General features: G+C 46.6%; 2 protein-coding genes across 7 annotated transcripts in view; one reads left to right on the top strand and one right to left on the bottom strand.

Annotated features, from left to right (window-relative positions):
• Window positions 1-13,152, top strand: part of LOC124193180 — a 79,506-nt gene that overhangs the window by 49,835 nt on the left and 16,519 nt on the right. The window contains exon 1 of one of the 6 annotated variants that reach the window (XM_046586876.1): window positions 221-1,440. The exons of the other annotated variants lie outside the window; for them this stretch is intronic. Within the exon in view, the coding sequence (XP_046442832.1) occupies window positions 1,352-1,440 (89 nt within the window). The 5' untranslated portion in view covers window positions 221-1,351. Of the gene's footprint in view, window positions 1-220; window positions 1,441-13,152 lie in introns of those variants that run through there. 6 annotated transcript variants of the gene reach the window in all.
• Window positions 8,321-10,862, bottom strand: LOC124193181. Its single transcript, XM_046586879.1, has 2 exons — window positions 10,100-10,862; window positions 8,321-8,593 (listed from the first exon to the last, which is right to left on the bottom strand). Exons 1-2 carry the CDS (start codon window positions 10,834-10,836, stop codon window positions 8,506-8,508), a joined length of 825 nt encoding a protein of 274 aa, XP_046442835.1. The 5' UTR covers window positions 10,837-10,862; the 3' UTR covers window positions 8,321-8,505.

Here is a 13,152-nt window from a genome sequence, read left to right on the forward strand (position 1 = left end):
CCTCTCATGTCAAAAGGCCAGCCGGAGCAAACACACACACACACACACGCGACGCACACACACACACACGTATAAAAAGTATATAGTAACAACACGCTGTACACAGTATTAGCTCCTCCTCGCTCTTTCCTATCGGTGATCCTCCTTACCCCGCCTAGCTCCTGCTCCTGCTGCTGCTGCTGCTGCTCCTTGGGACGTCACATGTGTATCATCTCAGTTGGCGTCGCGATCCGTGACCGAACGGTCCGCGTCTAATAGGACTCTCTCTCAGTCGCTCTCTCTCTCTGCTCCTTGTACATTTCTTTGGTGTGTCCTTTGAGGAGAGTCGGGAGAGTGAAGGAGTCTCTTTTCGGGATTCTCTTCTGACCGTCTCGGGTGGTGGTAGAGATAGACTGCTGGCCGACGCGATCCATGCGTATCCATGTCCGTCTCTGGTGGTCCGTGCATTCGTCTAGCGGTGGCCTAGTTGGGCGCACACGAATTCGTCTGGTGCTACTTTTTGTCTTTCTTTCTTTTTTTCTTTTTTGGATATTTTTGACGTCACCAGCCCGAACCGTCACGCTAGCGATGGATATGGGACAGTGGCAGACTGGCAGTCTCGTCTAGTTGCTTGATCGGTTCAGTTTGTGCCAACAGCACGGGCAACTTTTGGCTTCGGCATCGGGGCACCACCTCCTCGGATGTGACGACACTCGTTCGTGAATTTTTGTGAGTTGAAACGAAAACGATTTCTCAGTCCCTCCACTCGATTCCCAAGAGAGAAAAAAGAAAAGAAAAGAAAATGTCGTCTGTTTTGACTTTTGGGATCAAGAAATGGACGGGATCGTGTGTCGCCAGGGAATGCTTGCGCTTTCTTCTGATTTCCACGTGCGAGCAAATCAGGGATAGGTGAGGCCAACGGGAGCGAGTGAATAAACACACACGCACCCCCCAGGCGCGCAATCTACACAGCTGAGGCAATCGGCAAATAAAAAGGAACTTTCATTTCTCCCCGTTGACGTTCCTACTCATCCGAACGCCCACGATCCTAGTGTGTGTCTCTCCTTTCTATCTCGTTACGAGCGGATGGAGACTTATTCGTGTTATATAGCGGTTCTAACTTTGCAGACGCCTCCGCTAACGTCGTCGTCGTAGGCGCCGCCCGGCGAGTTTTTTGTCGTTGCTTATCTAGACGGATTTAGACCACAGACGACGAACTCGTGGTCCTATCGTGAAAAAACACGCACACTTGTACAACAGACAGGCGCGAAAAGAAAAAGAAAAAAAAAACGAGTTGAAGAAGCTCTAAGAAAAAAGTGAAAAAACAAAAGTGAAACTATTAAGTTTTGGGCGTAACGATCCCGAGAGAGAGATGGGCAACAAGCATTCGACCCTGTTGTGGTCGTGGCAACGGCGAAAACGCTCGAAAATCGCCCAGTCTCTTCGAAACGGCAGCAGCAGGTAACGTGTGTTCTCTCTTTAATTATTCAGCGGTGTAATTTGCAATGGCTGGCGATATGGCAGATGCTGTCGAAAAGCCGATTGGCGTCGCTCTCTCTAGATTGCTGCGGCGATGATTTCCATTCATGTTTTGTGTTGAGAGGAGAGAAACTTTGGTGGCCGGTGGTGGTGGTAATAACGATATGTCGGTCACTTTGGTTCTTGTTGTCGGCCTCCTTTTCGGCCGTGCCCGTTTGATTTCTCATGTACGCACTCCGTCGCTCCGTCCGTCTCGCATGGCTTGATTGCATCACTGGAAATCGGGTCTCGGAGATCAATCGAATTACCAAACGGCGGAGCCCCGGCGCCATACGTACTCGTATTTAGACTTGTAAGGCTTTTCAAGAATCCATTGTTGACCATCGATCTGATATGTGACGTCGTTGAAGGAAGAAAACCAAAAAAAACTCGAACAAATTTTTATTTTTGAAACGAAAAAGAAAATTCCCGAGCCGACAAAGGCGACGAGCACAAAGGACAAAACCCCATCCAGCCCAATGGCTTTTGTCTGTGTATATCCAAACAGCCCTTGGAACGCCACCGTTTATTTGTTTATTTCGTGGTGGTAGTGGTGGCTTCCAAAGTCGTTTCTTTCGGCAGCGTGAAATCCTACGTGCTCGTACGTACTGCACACGGCCCAAAGTCACAAATCAAAGGGGAAAGAAAAAAACAGCGGGATAGAGGGGAATGTACTACGCAAAAGTGACTGATTGCGTGAGAATTGGATAACGCAACTACAACGAGCCGAGAACGCGCAACGGATTTTGATTGATTACAGTAACGAATGAGCGCCAACAAGATGAAAGAAACGAAAAATTTCGAATTTCTTTCGTGTGAAAACAACGTGGAATATTGGAGTAGCCAAATTAACAAACGCGGAGAGCTGCAGCAGCAGCAGAATCAGCCGGCCTAATGACGTTTTTTTTCTTGCGCAAAGTCAAACCGTGTACAGTAGGCGGCGGCGGCGGCACATATTCCGCCTGGCATGGATGAAAATCTTTTGTAGCGATTCTCTTTCACTATCTCGTCGTCGAGAGTTTTTTTCATTTTGAATTATGAAATCCTCCTCTCCACTGCACGCTAGTGATCATGTCGCTATTTGGATACGAACAAATTGAATTTCACGACGACGACGACGAGGAAATCGATGACAAAAGCAGCGCGGGGGAAAACTTTGACGTCCTTATTCTGTTTTTTTTTTCTTCTGCGGGAGAAAGTTGATTACCTTTACGAGTGTCACGCATCTCTCGGTTTTTCTTTCTCTCGTGTGTGTGCGTGGACCAGCAAAGTTTATATTCCCCCCCCCCTTCGTGGTTGCGGGATCTCTCTCGCACAACTTTTTTTTTTGTAATTTTTATTTTCTTCTCATTTCATCATTTTTTGGTCTTTTGCCTATATTCTACCGCGTTTGTGTGTGTGTGTGTGTCTATAAATATCTCTCTCTCCTTCCTTCGCGTTCGTCGTCCTGTGAATCATCCGTCATTTACGGTCGTCAGCTCTCAGCTTCGCACTCCCTCACAACCAGAGTAGGGCGCAGGATTTTTTTTTTCTATTTATTTTCATTTCACCGAATTTTTTTTTGCCTCCCCTCTATCTCTCCCGTCAACAGATTTTGAAATTTAATTTTGATTTGTTTGGTTTGTTTATTTTTCTTTTTTTTTCTTCTGTTTTCGCACTTTTCGCGCGGTCGAATGGAGGCGCCTCGACAAAAATTTCCATATGGCAACATCATTACTGCAGAAAGAACCGCCCCGCAGCGAACTGAATATTTTGGTCGTTACTCCACTGTATGTTTTGTACTTCAACATAAATTTTTTTTAAAAGGGGGGAGAAAAAAAAATGAGGAAAAATTTGTCGTATAGGAGAGTCTTCAAGTCGGTTGACAGACATTAGGTATAAAAAGAAGCCGAACAACGCCCCAAATTGGTTGCCACCGTGATCGGTGCGGATGACAGATGCCGCCCTCGTTTACGACCGTTAAAGGATAAAAAGAAAAAATCCCAAGTGCAGATAAAACATCTTGAAAGCTTCGGAAAAGAAATAGACGTAGCCTCAAAATCCCTAGCCTACATGGAAGCAACCCAAAATCCAAGCCAGAAAATGCAACATATTTTGTGAAGAATTTTTTTAGTTTAGTTTACTTTTTTTTTTACGATCTAGTATACTCTTTGTGTCGGAATTCTCATCATCGGTCTGTCATGGGCGCATCATTTGACCAAACATCTGGAAGCTTCGTAGACCGCGGTATTGTGTGTCGGTTGACGGGCACGTCATTTCCCGGGTTGCTGGATAAGAACCGCCGCCGCGCGGAAGGACTCTGACTCATCCGTGTAGCGTGAGAGGGCTACGAGAGCGGAAAGAAAGCTATCACGCCAAACCGCGTTATTTATAAATGTATACTACGCGTAGAGTATTGAAAGTTTGACTTGAGATTGTTCTCTCTTCTTTCCCATGTGTGTGTGTGTGTCTATTTTATTCTTGGCCCTTTTTTTTCTGATTGTTGACGTCCGACGACGGCCATATGGAAGGCGCAAAGCGAAAAGAGAGAGAGAGAGAAATTGGCAAAGGATATAGGAGCTCGACGAAAGGGAGAATGATTGAACGGTGGTCGGCTGATGCGGTTGTTGCCACGGTAACAATTGGGTCTCTTGTAAAGGAAAAAAATAAAAGCTATAGATGGGGCGAAGAAACAAAGCAAAACGGATTAGGATATGGCGAGGAGGTGGTGATCCATCAGGATCGAAATGGGTGGCTCCCAACAAGGCGATACGAGTCGCCCTGTGTATAGGCCTGTCAAGTGCCTCTCTCCTTTATATTCCGTCTTTTTCTCTGTTTGCGGCTGAGGCATCAAGGGCTCCGGGTACGGTTGCGTTCTTATTGTTGCAGTGGCGCAAATCCGACCTAATAGACCGTGTGGAGAGAACTCGCTCCCGTTTGTTTGATGACGGCTCTGGTATATATCTATAAGTGTAAGACGGATCAGTCGGCCATTTTCATTACTCTTCTTTTTCTCGTCGACCATCCCCGATTGCAATATCTGCCAGACAACGAGGCAGGATTCATTGTCGGATGTCATTGGGCTAGAGCTAATGATGTCTCGCAATACAAGAGCCCCCACAGTCGCTAGGAATCGATCGGAACAATCTGCCGTCGAAAAGAATATCCGCCGATGGAAGACAAATAAAAGAAAAGGTGACCGTGTGCGGAATAGATTCCGGTTTTCCTCGGCATCCGTCTTATTTCGCTGTTTGTATGTCGTTTGACTTGATATTTGAACTGAATTTTTATCTTTTTTTGAAAAACAGTTGTCTGTTTGTTCTTCTGACTGGGTGGGGGGAGCAAGATCGATGAAGCCCATCGATCTCGTCTCCTGTCCGGGATTAGTTAGGAGCCGGAACTCTTGGACCAAACTGATCCCGCCGAGTAACAAGTACACACACACACATACGACACACTGTATATATGAAAACAGTTTTCCTCGTTGTCGACATCGACGTCAAACTCTAGTCCCACGCCATTGGGACTTTGGGGGGGGGGGGGGGATATCTTCCTCCGCGAGTTTCTCTCGGGAGTCGCAAACTGGGCGCCGATCGATCCTGCGGTTATGTCAGACTGACGTGCTGATGAAGATATCACGTCACACAAACTTTTTGACTCATTATCCTGTACAACTTCATAACTTGGCTTTTGGGGATCCCTCTCAGCTTCACTTCTCGGCTCGCACAAGTGGGAATCCCCCCCCCCCCCCCAATCCCCCCTCCTCCTACGCCACTCATTAGTCAAGAGGCGACGGAAACCGTCGCCAAACTGAATTTGACGACGACCAGCTAGGGCAAACATGTGTGCGGATAATTGGGGGGTGAGGATCCTTTCACTTTCTTCGCTATTCATCAAACAGCTTGGACCGAAATTTTTAATGATTTCCGACATGCATATAACCGTCCCCGGAATTTATTTTTCGCCTCTTGGGATTGTTGCGCTTTGGCTCGCGTCGCCAACTTGCAATGGAAGCGGCCGACGCTAGGTGGCTCTGGCTTGTCTTCCTGTCGCTAGTTCCGGTCGGAACTATTTTTTTTCCTCCGGAACTTGAGGCTATAGCGCAACACATATTGTATAATAATAATCCTGTGTACTGCGCGCTCTGAGACTCCTCCTACATTCTTCCTTTTTGTTTTTATCTCCAATTAGTTGCCCGGCTTCCGCTTCCTCCTTTTGTTTCACTTCCGTAACTCAGAACAAGAGAGAAAAGTGGGAATGTGATAGATTATAACGACACACGTCGATTTTTCTCTTTTCTTTGGAAAGGTGCGGGTGGGGGGGGATTGAGTCTCGCGTGATGAATGGGCAAACAAAAAATAAATAAGATTCTCTTTAGTATTGCTCGGTATGTATCTCGGGAACCCGATGATGTTGTTAATAACATCGCGTAGTCTACGCCAGCTGCCGACGCTATTTATTTGCCCTTGTTTACGACGAATCCACTTTCTCCAAGCCCGCGCGTTGGCGTTGCTGGCGCGCTGGGAAAGCAAGAAAGAAAGAAGAAGAAGGAAAAACACGAACTGATGAGTTTAGAATTATTTTTTTGTGTGTGTGTTTTCGAGAAGGCGTTTCTTTTTTTTTCTCTATCTGTCTTTCGCTTCTTTCTTTTATTTTTCGGTACCCTTTTGAGTTCTGAAAATGTCTCTATTTATTTTGCGAGAGTGCCTTAATAGTGTTTTGACGGGCGTCTTCAGTTAGTGCTGGAACCCCAGTAGGCCTAATGCCGCCCCTGCACTTCTATTGTACGGAGGTGAGAAGGTTACCATACTCTTTTGGCACCCCCCGGGAGAAGAAGAAAAAAACAAAATAAAAACAAACGACATCTGTTACCATCTGGATCGTGTGTGTGCATAGTCGAATGGAGATTTCCTCCAACCCCTTGTCTTATTTCCTTCCATCTCTGTCTCGGTTGTTATATAGATTCTTGTTTCCTCTCTAGTCTCTAGTTGTTTTTTTGGGTCGTCTATTTCCCATCCGGTTTTACGACCGGCTTACTTCCTAAAGTCTATGCAGATCCTCCCCCACATAGTTCCCACACACTCTTGGTGCAAACCCAACAGGTCATTGTCCCTTTGAATCATTGCGAATGGGAGCTAGAAATGAGGCAACCGAGCTAACCGAAAGTGCCGTCTTATCTATTTGCCAAAAAGGTCTTGTAATCATTGGACTGAAAGATTTGTAAACATCCGACGCCGTGACGATCAAATTCAAAGCAAGGCAACTGGGCGTTTTTCATTTGAATTGGCGAATCGAGCTAGCTCTTAGACGTCGACGGGCGTCTAGGATTTAATTAATGAGATGCACAGGAATGAACGGGGAAGAATTCAGTATGACGTGCGTGCGAGAACGTTAGAAATGGCAATAACAGGGCGATGTGGCAACGAAAACACAGCCAATGATCACAAGGCTTTCCGCGTGCTCTGCAGGTTATATTTTCCGTCTTCTTTTGTTTTCAAACCAGACGGGATCAGCTGTTGGATGTGTTCCCGAAACGAGAAAGAAAGACAAAAAAAAACGGGAGTCAATCTTATTAGTATAGCCAGGAGGGAGGTAGACACGTTGCGTCTAGGCCTACTACTACACACATACGTTACATAGTAACAAGTTATGCTGCTGCTGGCTCCTGTTTTTTTTTTCCCTCGTCTCTTCATTTCGCTTTCGAGCTCACCCAGGAGGTTCCTCTTTACTTGTGCCGCCACTGGTGTCATTAAAAGCGAATTTACTGCATCAAACACTATACGGGCACGTGAGAGCCAAACGAGGAGTTAGGAGCTATAAGGAACGCAGGCGCCACTCCGGTCGGAGCATTAGCGTAACGACATGGACTCTTTGTGGACGTCTGTAAGGTGAAACAGACTGCCCTCCCAGATAGAGAGAGAGAAAGAGGGTCGCAAAAGACGAAAAAGATCCTCCAAAGGATCGCTCCCCCTCTCTCCTCATCCCAACAAGAAAACGGAGGGCGACTTTTGTTTTCTTTTTCTTCCGGCCTTTTTCTTTATTTGTGCGCTTTCTTTTCATCCGTCTCTCCCGCCCGATGGTGGTGGTTTCTGGTTTTCCTCTGGCTGCGGTCCCAAGGATCCTTGACTCTGTCTGTCGTCGTGATATTGTTCCAAATCCCACGTTCACCACACTTCTTCTTCTTCGGTGCGGGGAATTTCTTTTTCTTTTTGGGAGAGAGAAAAAAAGAAAGAAAGAGGTTTGCGACGTCTCCATCTGTTGAGACACGTGCCGGTCAGTCCGGTAATAATGCGGAACCATCAACAAAAGCACTGGGCAATAATACGTGACCAACTGCTTTTTGGGTGGAGAGGAGATAGTAATAATAATAAGACGACGACGACGATCGCGACCGACAAGTGGGAAAAGAGTATAGTGTGTGCGGCTGTGCGCAGTTATGGCTCTCGGTAATGTTGATTTCTCTATCGATTGATAGAAAGCTGCTGAGCATTATGTAACTTAATATTATATTATATGCGCTGTTTCCATATCGTAGTAGGCACCTTTCAAATTGGTTTTCTTGTCATCTCGGGATGGCGTAAGGGAGCGCCTGAGCTTGGGATCGTCCCGAAAGTGTCGACATGTCCGTCAAAGTTATTGGATGACGCCGAACGTCAATCCGTCTGACTTGGATCTCTCTCCTCTTTGTGCGCGTAACTTAAGAAAAAAAGAAAAAAAAAAGTGGAAACGTCGTTTTCTCGGTTTCAGCTTGTCGATGTCGTGAATAATTTGTAAATTGTTCGAGCGAGCTTTAGCTCGCGATGAGCAATTTGGATTGTTGGGGGAATGGAGTGAAGACATTGACTGTGTGCGACCTCTATATTTCAGCTGCTTCTCAGCAAACAAAAGAACAACAAAAACGGGGGATAGGTGAGAGATGGCGCTCAGGTGGGCGGACCTTTCCCTTAGACACATCAGAATTGGAAGCAAAAACAAACTGTGGATCTGGCTTAACGGAAAATGTGTAAGGTGATCCATGGTTCAAATGGCCTATTTGTTGTTGTTGTTCTGATCGCCTTTATTGGCGGGATTGGGTGAGCCACGGTCGAAATTGGATCTGCGGCTATCATTGTTGTATCTAGCAAAAAGATAGAAGGAAAGAGGAATTAGTGGGCCGTCAATAATCAGATGCTGCACCTAATTCAAGTTAAATAATATAATGATAACGGGAATGAAGTGGGCGGGATGGGTGGTTAGAAGACAGTCAATGTCTTCACTCCATTCCCCCAACAATCCAAATTGCTCATCGCGAGCTAAAGCTCGCTCGAACAATTTACAAATTGTCGGTAAATTCGTTCGACATTGACTGTGTCTTTAAAGCAAGATATAATCAGATATAATAAGATATAAGATAAGACCCCCTGATGGTCGACAGTTACCAACGCCTGATTGAAAATTGGAGCTCGTGGGAGCCCTGCTGGACTGTGTAACATGGATGCGCCACCAAATCGGCATTTCGTCTAAAAAGGCGTCAATACTCTTTCATACGAATAGTTGTCGGAGGGTTCCTTCCCACCGTGCTGCAGCTCTTGCTGGAATGAAAATTAACAAGGAAAAGCTAATACCTCCTTGACGCCAGACAACAGAGAGTTGTGGTTCCGTTGCTTACACCAACTGCTCCAAGCGACCTCAGCGGACTGGTATGCAGGGTGCGTATTCGATCGAATTGCTCCCAGTATGAGCTCGATAATTTCCTTCGGAAAGGTTCGTTCTTCCAGACAACTCCGGAGAACCACCGAGCGATAAAACAGATGGATTCGTTCCTGTCAATGGATGACCCTCCCCCAACGGGGAGATCAGCCTACTTGGATGGGAAGAGAAGGAGCGGAATTTCCGTTGCTAGCTCTATCAGGGACGGGAGGTCAGTGGTGTTGCTAGGGCAATCTCGGCTAGTTTCCTAGTCCTTATTCGTTTCATACTGCCCCCCTCCCTTCTTTAAAAAGGATGCATCCGACGCCCTGGACAAATCCGTCGTCGGGAAAACTGAGCGGACGGCCAGATGTAAAATCTGCCTTTGAAACCACCCAAGAAGGATTTCTAAGAGCCTCTTGTAAACGTGCCGAAAGCGTAAATTGCTCTCTTGACCTGATCAGATGATCATCCGGTTTGGAATCTAAGGGGATCCGAAGAGCACGGAAGTGTGCTGGGGCAATTCTATACCCGTGCGCCGAGATTAAAATCTCATCCCAATAAAGTTCGAGGCGAAGGTCGTTCTTCCGCAGGAAGGTTACCACTCCCCTTGCTAGTCTGGTGAACGCCCATCACATTGAGTTTAAAACGAAGGAGGGGGGGGGCACGAATTCGAAGAAAACGCCCCCATTTAAACTGAAGGAATTTCAAAAGGCCTTCAAAAATAGGAAAAAAAATTGAGACCGACAAGTATGAGTCAATCAAGTTCAACTTGGTGAGCCAACCCGCTCCCGAATAATTGGACGGGATCACAAATAGAATTTAGTTGTAGATATGGGGCCACCGTTGATAAATTCCACCGATCGAAAGCCGGTCTTGACAATTTAACATAAAAACGCGCTATGCGTCCAAGAGAAAAAACCCATAAAAGGAAAGGAGAATAGATTGGACATACCGAGATCCTTTAAAATTGGAATAGCGACCGCCTGAAGATGAAGGGGGGTGGCTGAAATCGCGACTCGATTGGCGTTGATCATGACCACCTTTAGATCCGGGCGCGCGAGGGGCTCCCGCGTTTTCGAGAGCGTTCAGAGTTTTCACTTGCTCGACCAGGGCCTGGGTGAACTTCGGACCGAAGAGGTGTTCTCCACCCGTTGGCAGGACAGCTTTGTCGTCTAGCAGTCCAATATTCTGCGGGTAGATTTGGGCCAGAATGTTGCGGCGTCGCGCGTTCGTGATGTCGTGGTACACCACCGCCCAGAGCTTCAGAGCTGTTTTGACCGCCTTGGCGTCGGCTCGGGATTTCTTCTTTTTCTTGAGCCGACTTGCTAGAAACATGATGGGCTTGACTAAGTCAAGGATCTTGAAGGTTTGATTTCTGTAGATTTTCTCGATTGGGTCGATGTTGACCTTGGCTGCCGAAGATGACTTAACTGCCTTCAGCCGGATGTAGAATGCATCATCTAGATTGGGGTTGATCAGCAGGTCGGCGTTCTTCTTTAGCTTGGGTCTAAAGGCCTCTCTAGCACTTTTCGCTCGAGTGTCATCTAAACCCGATACGACCCAGTCGGCCAAACTAGCTGACTTTTCACTTGAGAGACGAAATTTCTTTACGCCTCCTCTTCTTGATGAGTCGGAGCCTGAACTACTAGAATTTGAGCTAGAATCGCTTGACTGTTCGGGATCCGACATGATGTTTGCACAACGAGAGCGAAAAGAGATCTGGTGTGTCTAAGGGAAAGGTCCGCCCACCTGAGCGCCATCTCTCACCTATCCCCCGTTTTTGTTGTTCTTTTGTTTGCTGAGAAGCAGCTGAAATATAGAGGTCGCACACAGTCAATGTCGAACGAATTTACCGACAATTTCGGGGATCCCTCGCGACTATGGGAGCGGAATGAACCTGGTTAGTACGTAAAAAGATGACAGGAGCTGTCACGACCAGGTCTACATCACTCGCTTGACGATGTGTGTACAGAAAGTTTTTTTCTTTTTCGAGTTTGCCGAATCCAAACTCTTTTTTTTCCCTCCTCTGCTATCGCTCCCGTCATTTCCCTCACACTCGAATAATATCACGCTATTTCTTTGGCCTCGTTTTTTCCTCTTCTATTTCTCTCTCTCTCTCTTTCTTTCGGCCCGTTTGTTGTGCTCATCCACGTTTTTCTATCCCCTCCGCACGGCCCGGGGGATTATACGCTGGCGTAGTTGAACGCGTAGCCAATGTGCGTGAAACTGAGCGGATTCGGCGTTGCGTTTTATCTGGGACTGGCGCGAATGCACAGCAGGTCAGCCAGGATACATATACGTATATGTGTGTGCGCTCGGTTCTTTGGCTGTTGTTTTGGGTTTCTTTTTTCCTTTTCTTATTTTCTTATTTTCGGCCCTCCCCCCCCCTGCGAATGCTGTTGGCTGCGGTCAACAATCAAACCCAATAGCCATCGCCTTTCATCTTTGGACGTTTTTATTTCACCCCAGTTGCTCAAAAGCAATCAAGCGCTTGCATCCAATCTTTACCAATACTTGCGGCCCCCCAAAGGCGATGCCAGAAAGTAGGAAAAAGATGGAAATGATTTGCTGTTTGGGAATCGGCTTCTTCTCGATGTTGATTGCAGCAGAGGCAGCAGCCGCTGCCCTCGTAACGAAATGGCAACCCCCCCCCCCTCTCTCTCGAATCCAGATGATGAAATGACGAGAAGAGCTGGAAATGAAAAGTTTGAAATTTGTTTCAATTTCTGAGAAATTGAATTGAATTGTCTTGGCGCTTGGATTCGCTCCGTCGCCCGCACCGTCACGGCGACAACAAATCAACGCAATTAAGATAATGAAATTCAGCGATGGCTGCTGCTGCTGTATGTAGACGACATTTCACTATGTGTGTGTGTGTGCCAGTCGCCCCGCTCGACTGGGGAACTAACGGGCCACACGGCACTATCTACTCCATCCTCCTCCCTCAACACATTTCAATCGAGCCGATTCGAATGCATGAAACCCCATTCTACTTCATTACCATAAACATGGCGTGCCATTTCAGGGCGAAAGGATCTTCCTCAGTGAAGAGCTAGGAGCCTTGTCACGCAGCCCATAAACTCTCGCCCGTTTGAAGTGGCTGCCACTGCATGTTGTCTACTATAGAGAGTCAAAGTCTAACGTCGAAAGAAAAAGTGGAATAAACAAGCCGGGAACCTGAATTACTCTTAGACTCATAGACGGGACGACGTTGTGACGTCTATTTACTTATTTAAGTCTAATAAAAAAAGAAGTGAACTCGGTACTCTCGCACGTGTTGTCTTTTGCCGTTGATTTTCTTTGAAGACTCGGGCGAAGAAGAGCGAACGCTTATTCAGAATGTCGACCAATTTGACTGTATGTAAACGTTGTCGGCCTCATTTTTGTTTTCTCTCTCTCTCACTCTCCCTCACGCGCTCCTTAAGGAGCCGAGCGAGAGCAAACTGGGCCAGGAGAGAAGCAATAACACGACAGAAGCAACAGCAGCAGCAGCAGCAGCAGCGCACTTTACAGGAAATAACAAGTCCGGTCGGGGGTTTTTTGTGTGATGATGTTGTACATGTTTGGTGTGCATCCGCTTGCCTCTCCTTTTTCTATCTGTTTGCACACGGATAACGCCATATTTGTTGAATAAAATGAGGCTACAGGCTGGCAAGTATCAGGCGGAGAAAGGCCCGTCGAGAGATTTGGGGGGGAGTTGGGAGACACGTTGGAAATGTTATTATTATCTAGCAACATATTTTTCTCTATATGGGCCATGTTTTCTCACTGTTATTGAGTGCGTACACACAAACATGGAGCTAGTCAACTTCCTGTTTGATGCGCAACTTCTTTTTTTTTTTTTTTTTTGAAAGCCAATCTTCATTTGATTTGCTCTCTTTCAAAACGGATTTCGTCGTGCCGTAGTCGAAAACGACGACAAGCCATCGCGAAACCTTTTTTTGGCGTCAAAAACTCTCAGTTTTGTATGGCATTTCCGAGCGACATTGTTGTCGGGCCACGTTA

Source organism: Daphnia pulex, chromosome 4, assembly GCF_021134715.1.
Source record: "Daphnia pulex isolate KAP4 chromosome 4, ASM2113471v1".
In the NCBI taxonomy this organism is placed as follows: Eukaryota; Metazoa; Arthropoda; class Branchiopoda; order Diplostraca; family Daphniidae; genus Daphnia; species Daphnia pulex.

What these genes read in the sequence shown, in the direction of transcription:
- LOC124193181 (XM_046586879.1), bottom strand. Translation starts at nt 10,836, where the DNA reads ATGTCGGATCCCGAACAGTCAAGCGATTCTAGCTCAAATTCTAGTAGT. An exon ending in TCCAATTTTAAAGGATCTCG is followed by an intron (nt 8,594 to 10,099) that starts GTATGTCCAATC and finishes TCTTTTTGCTAG; the next exon opens with ATACAACAATGATAGCCGCA.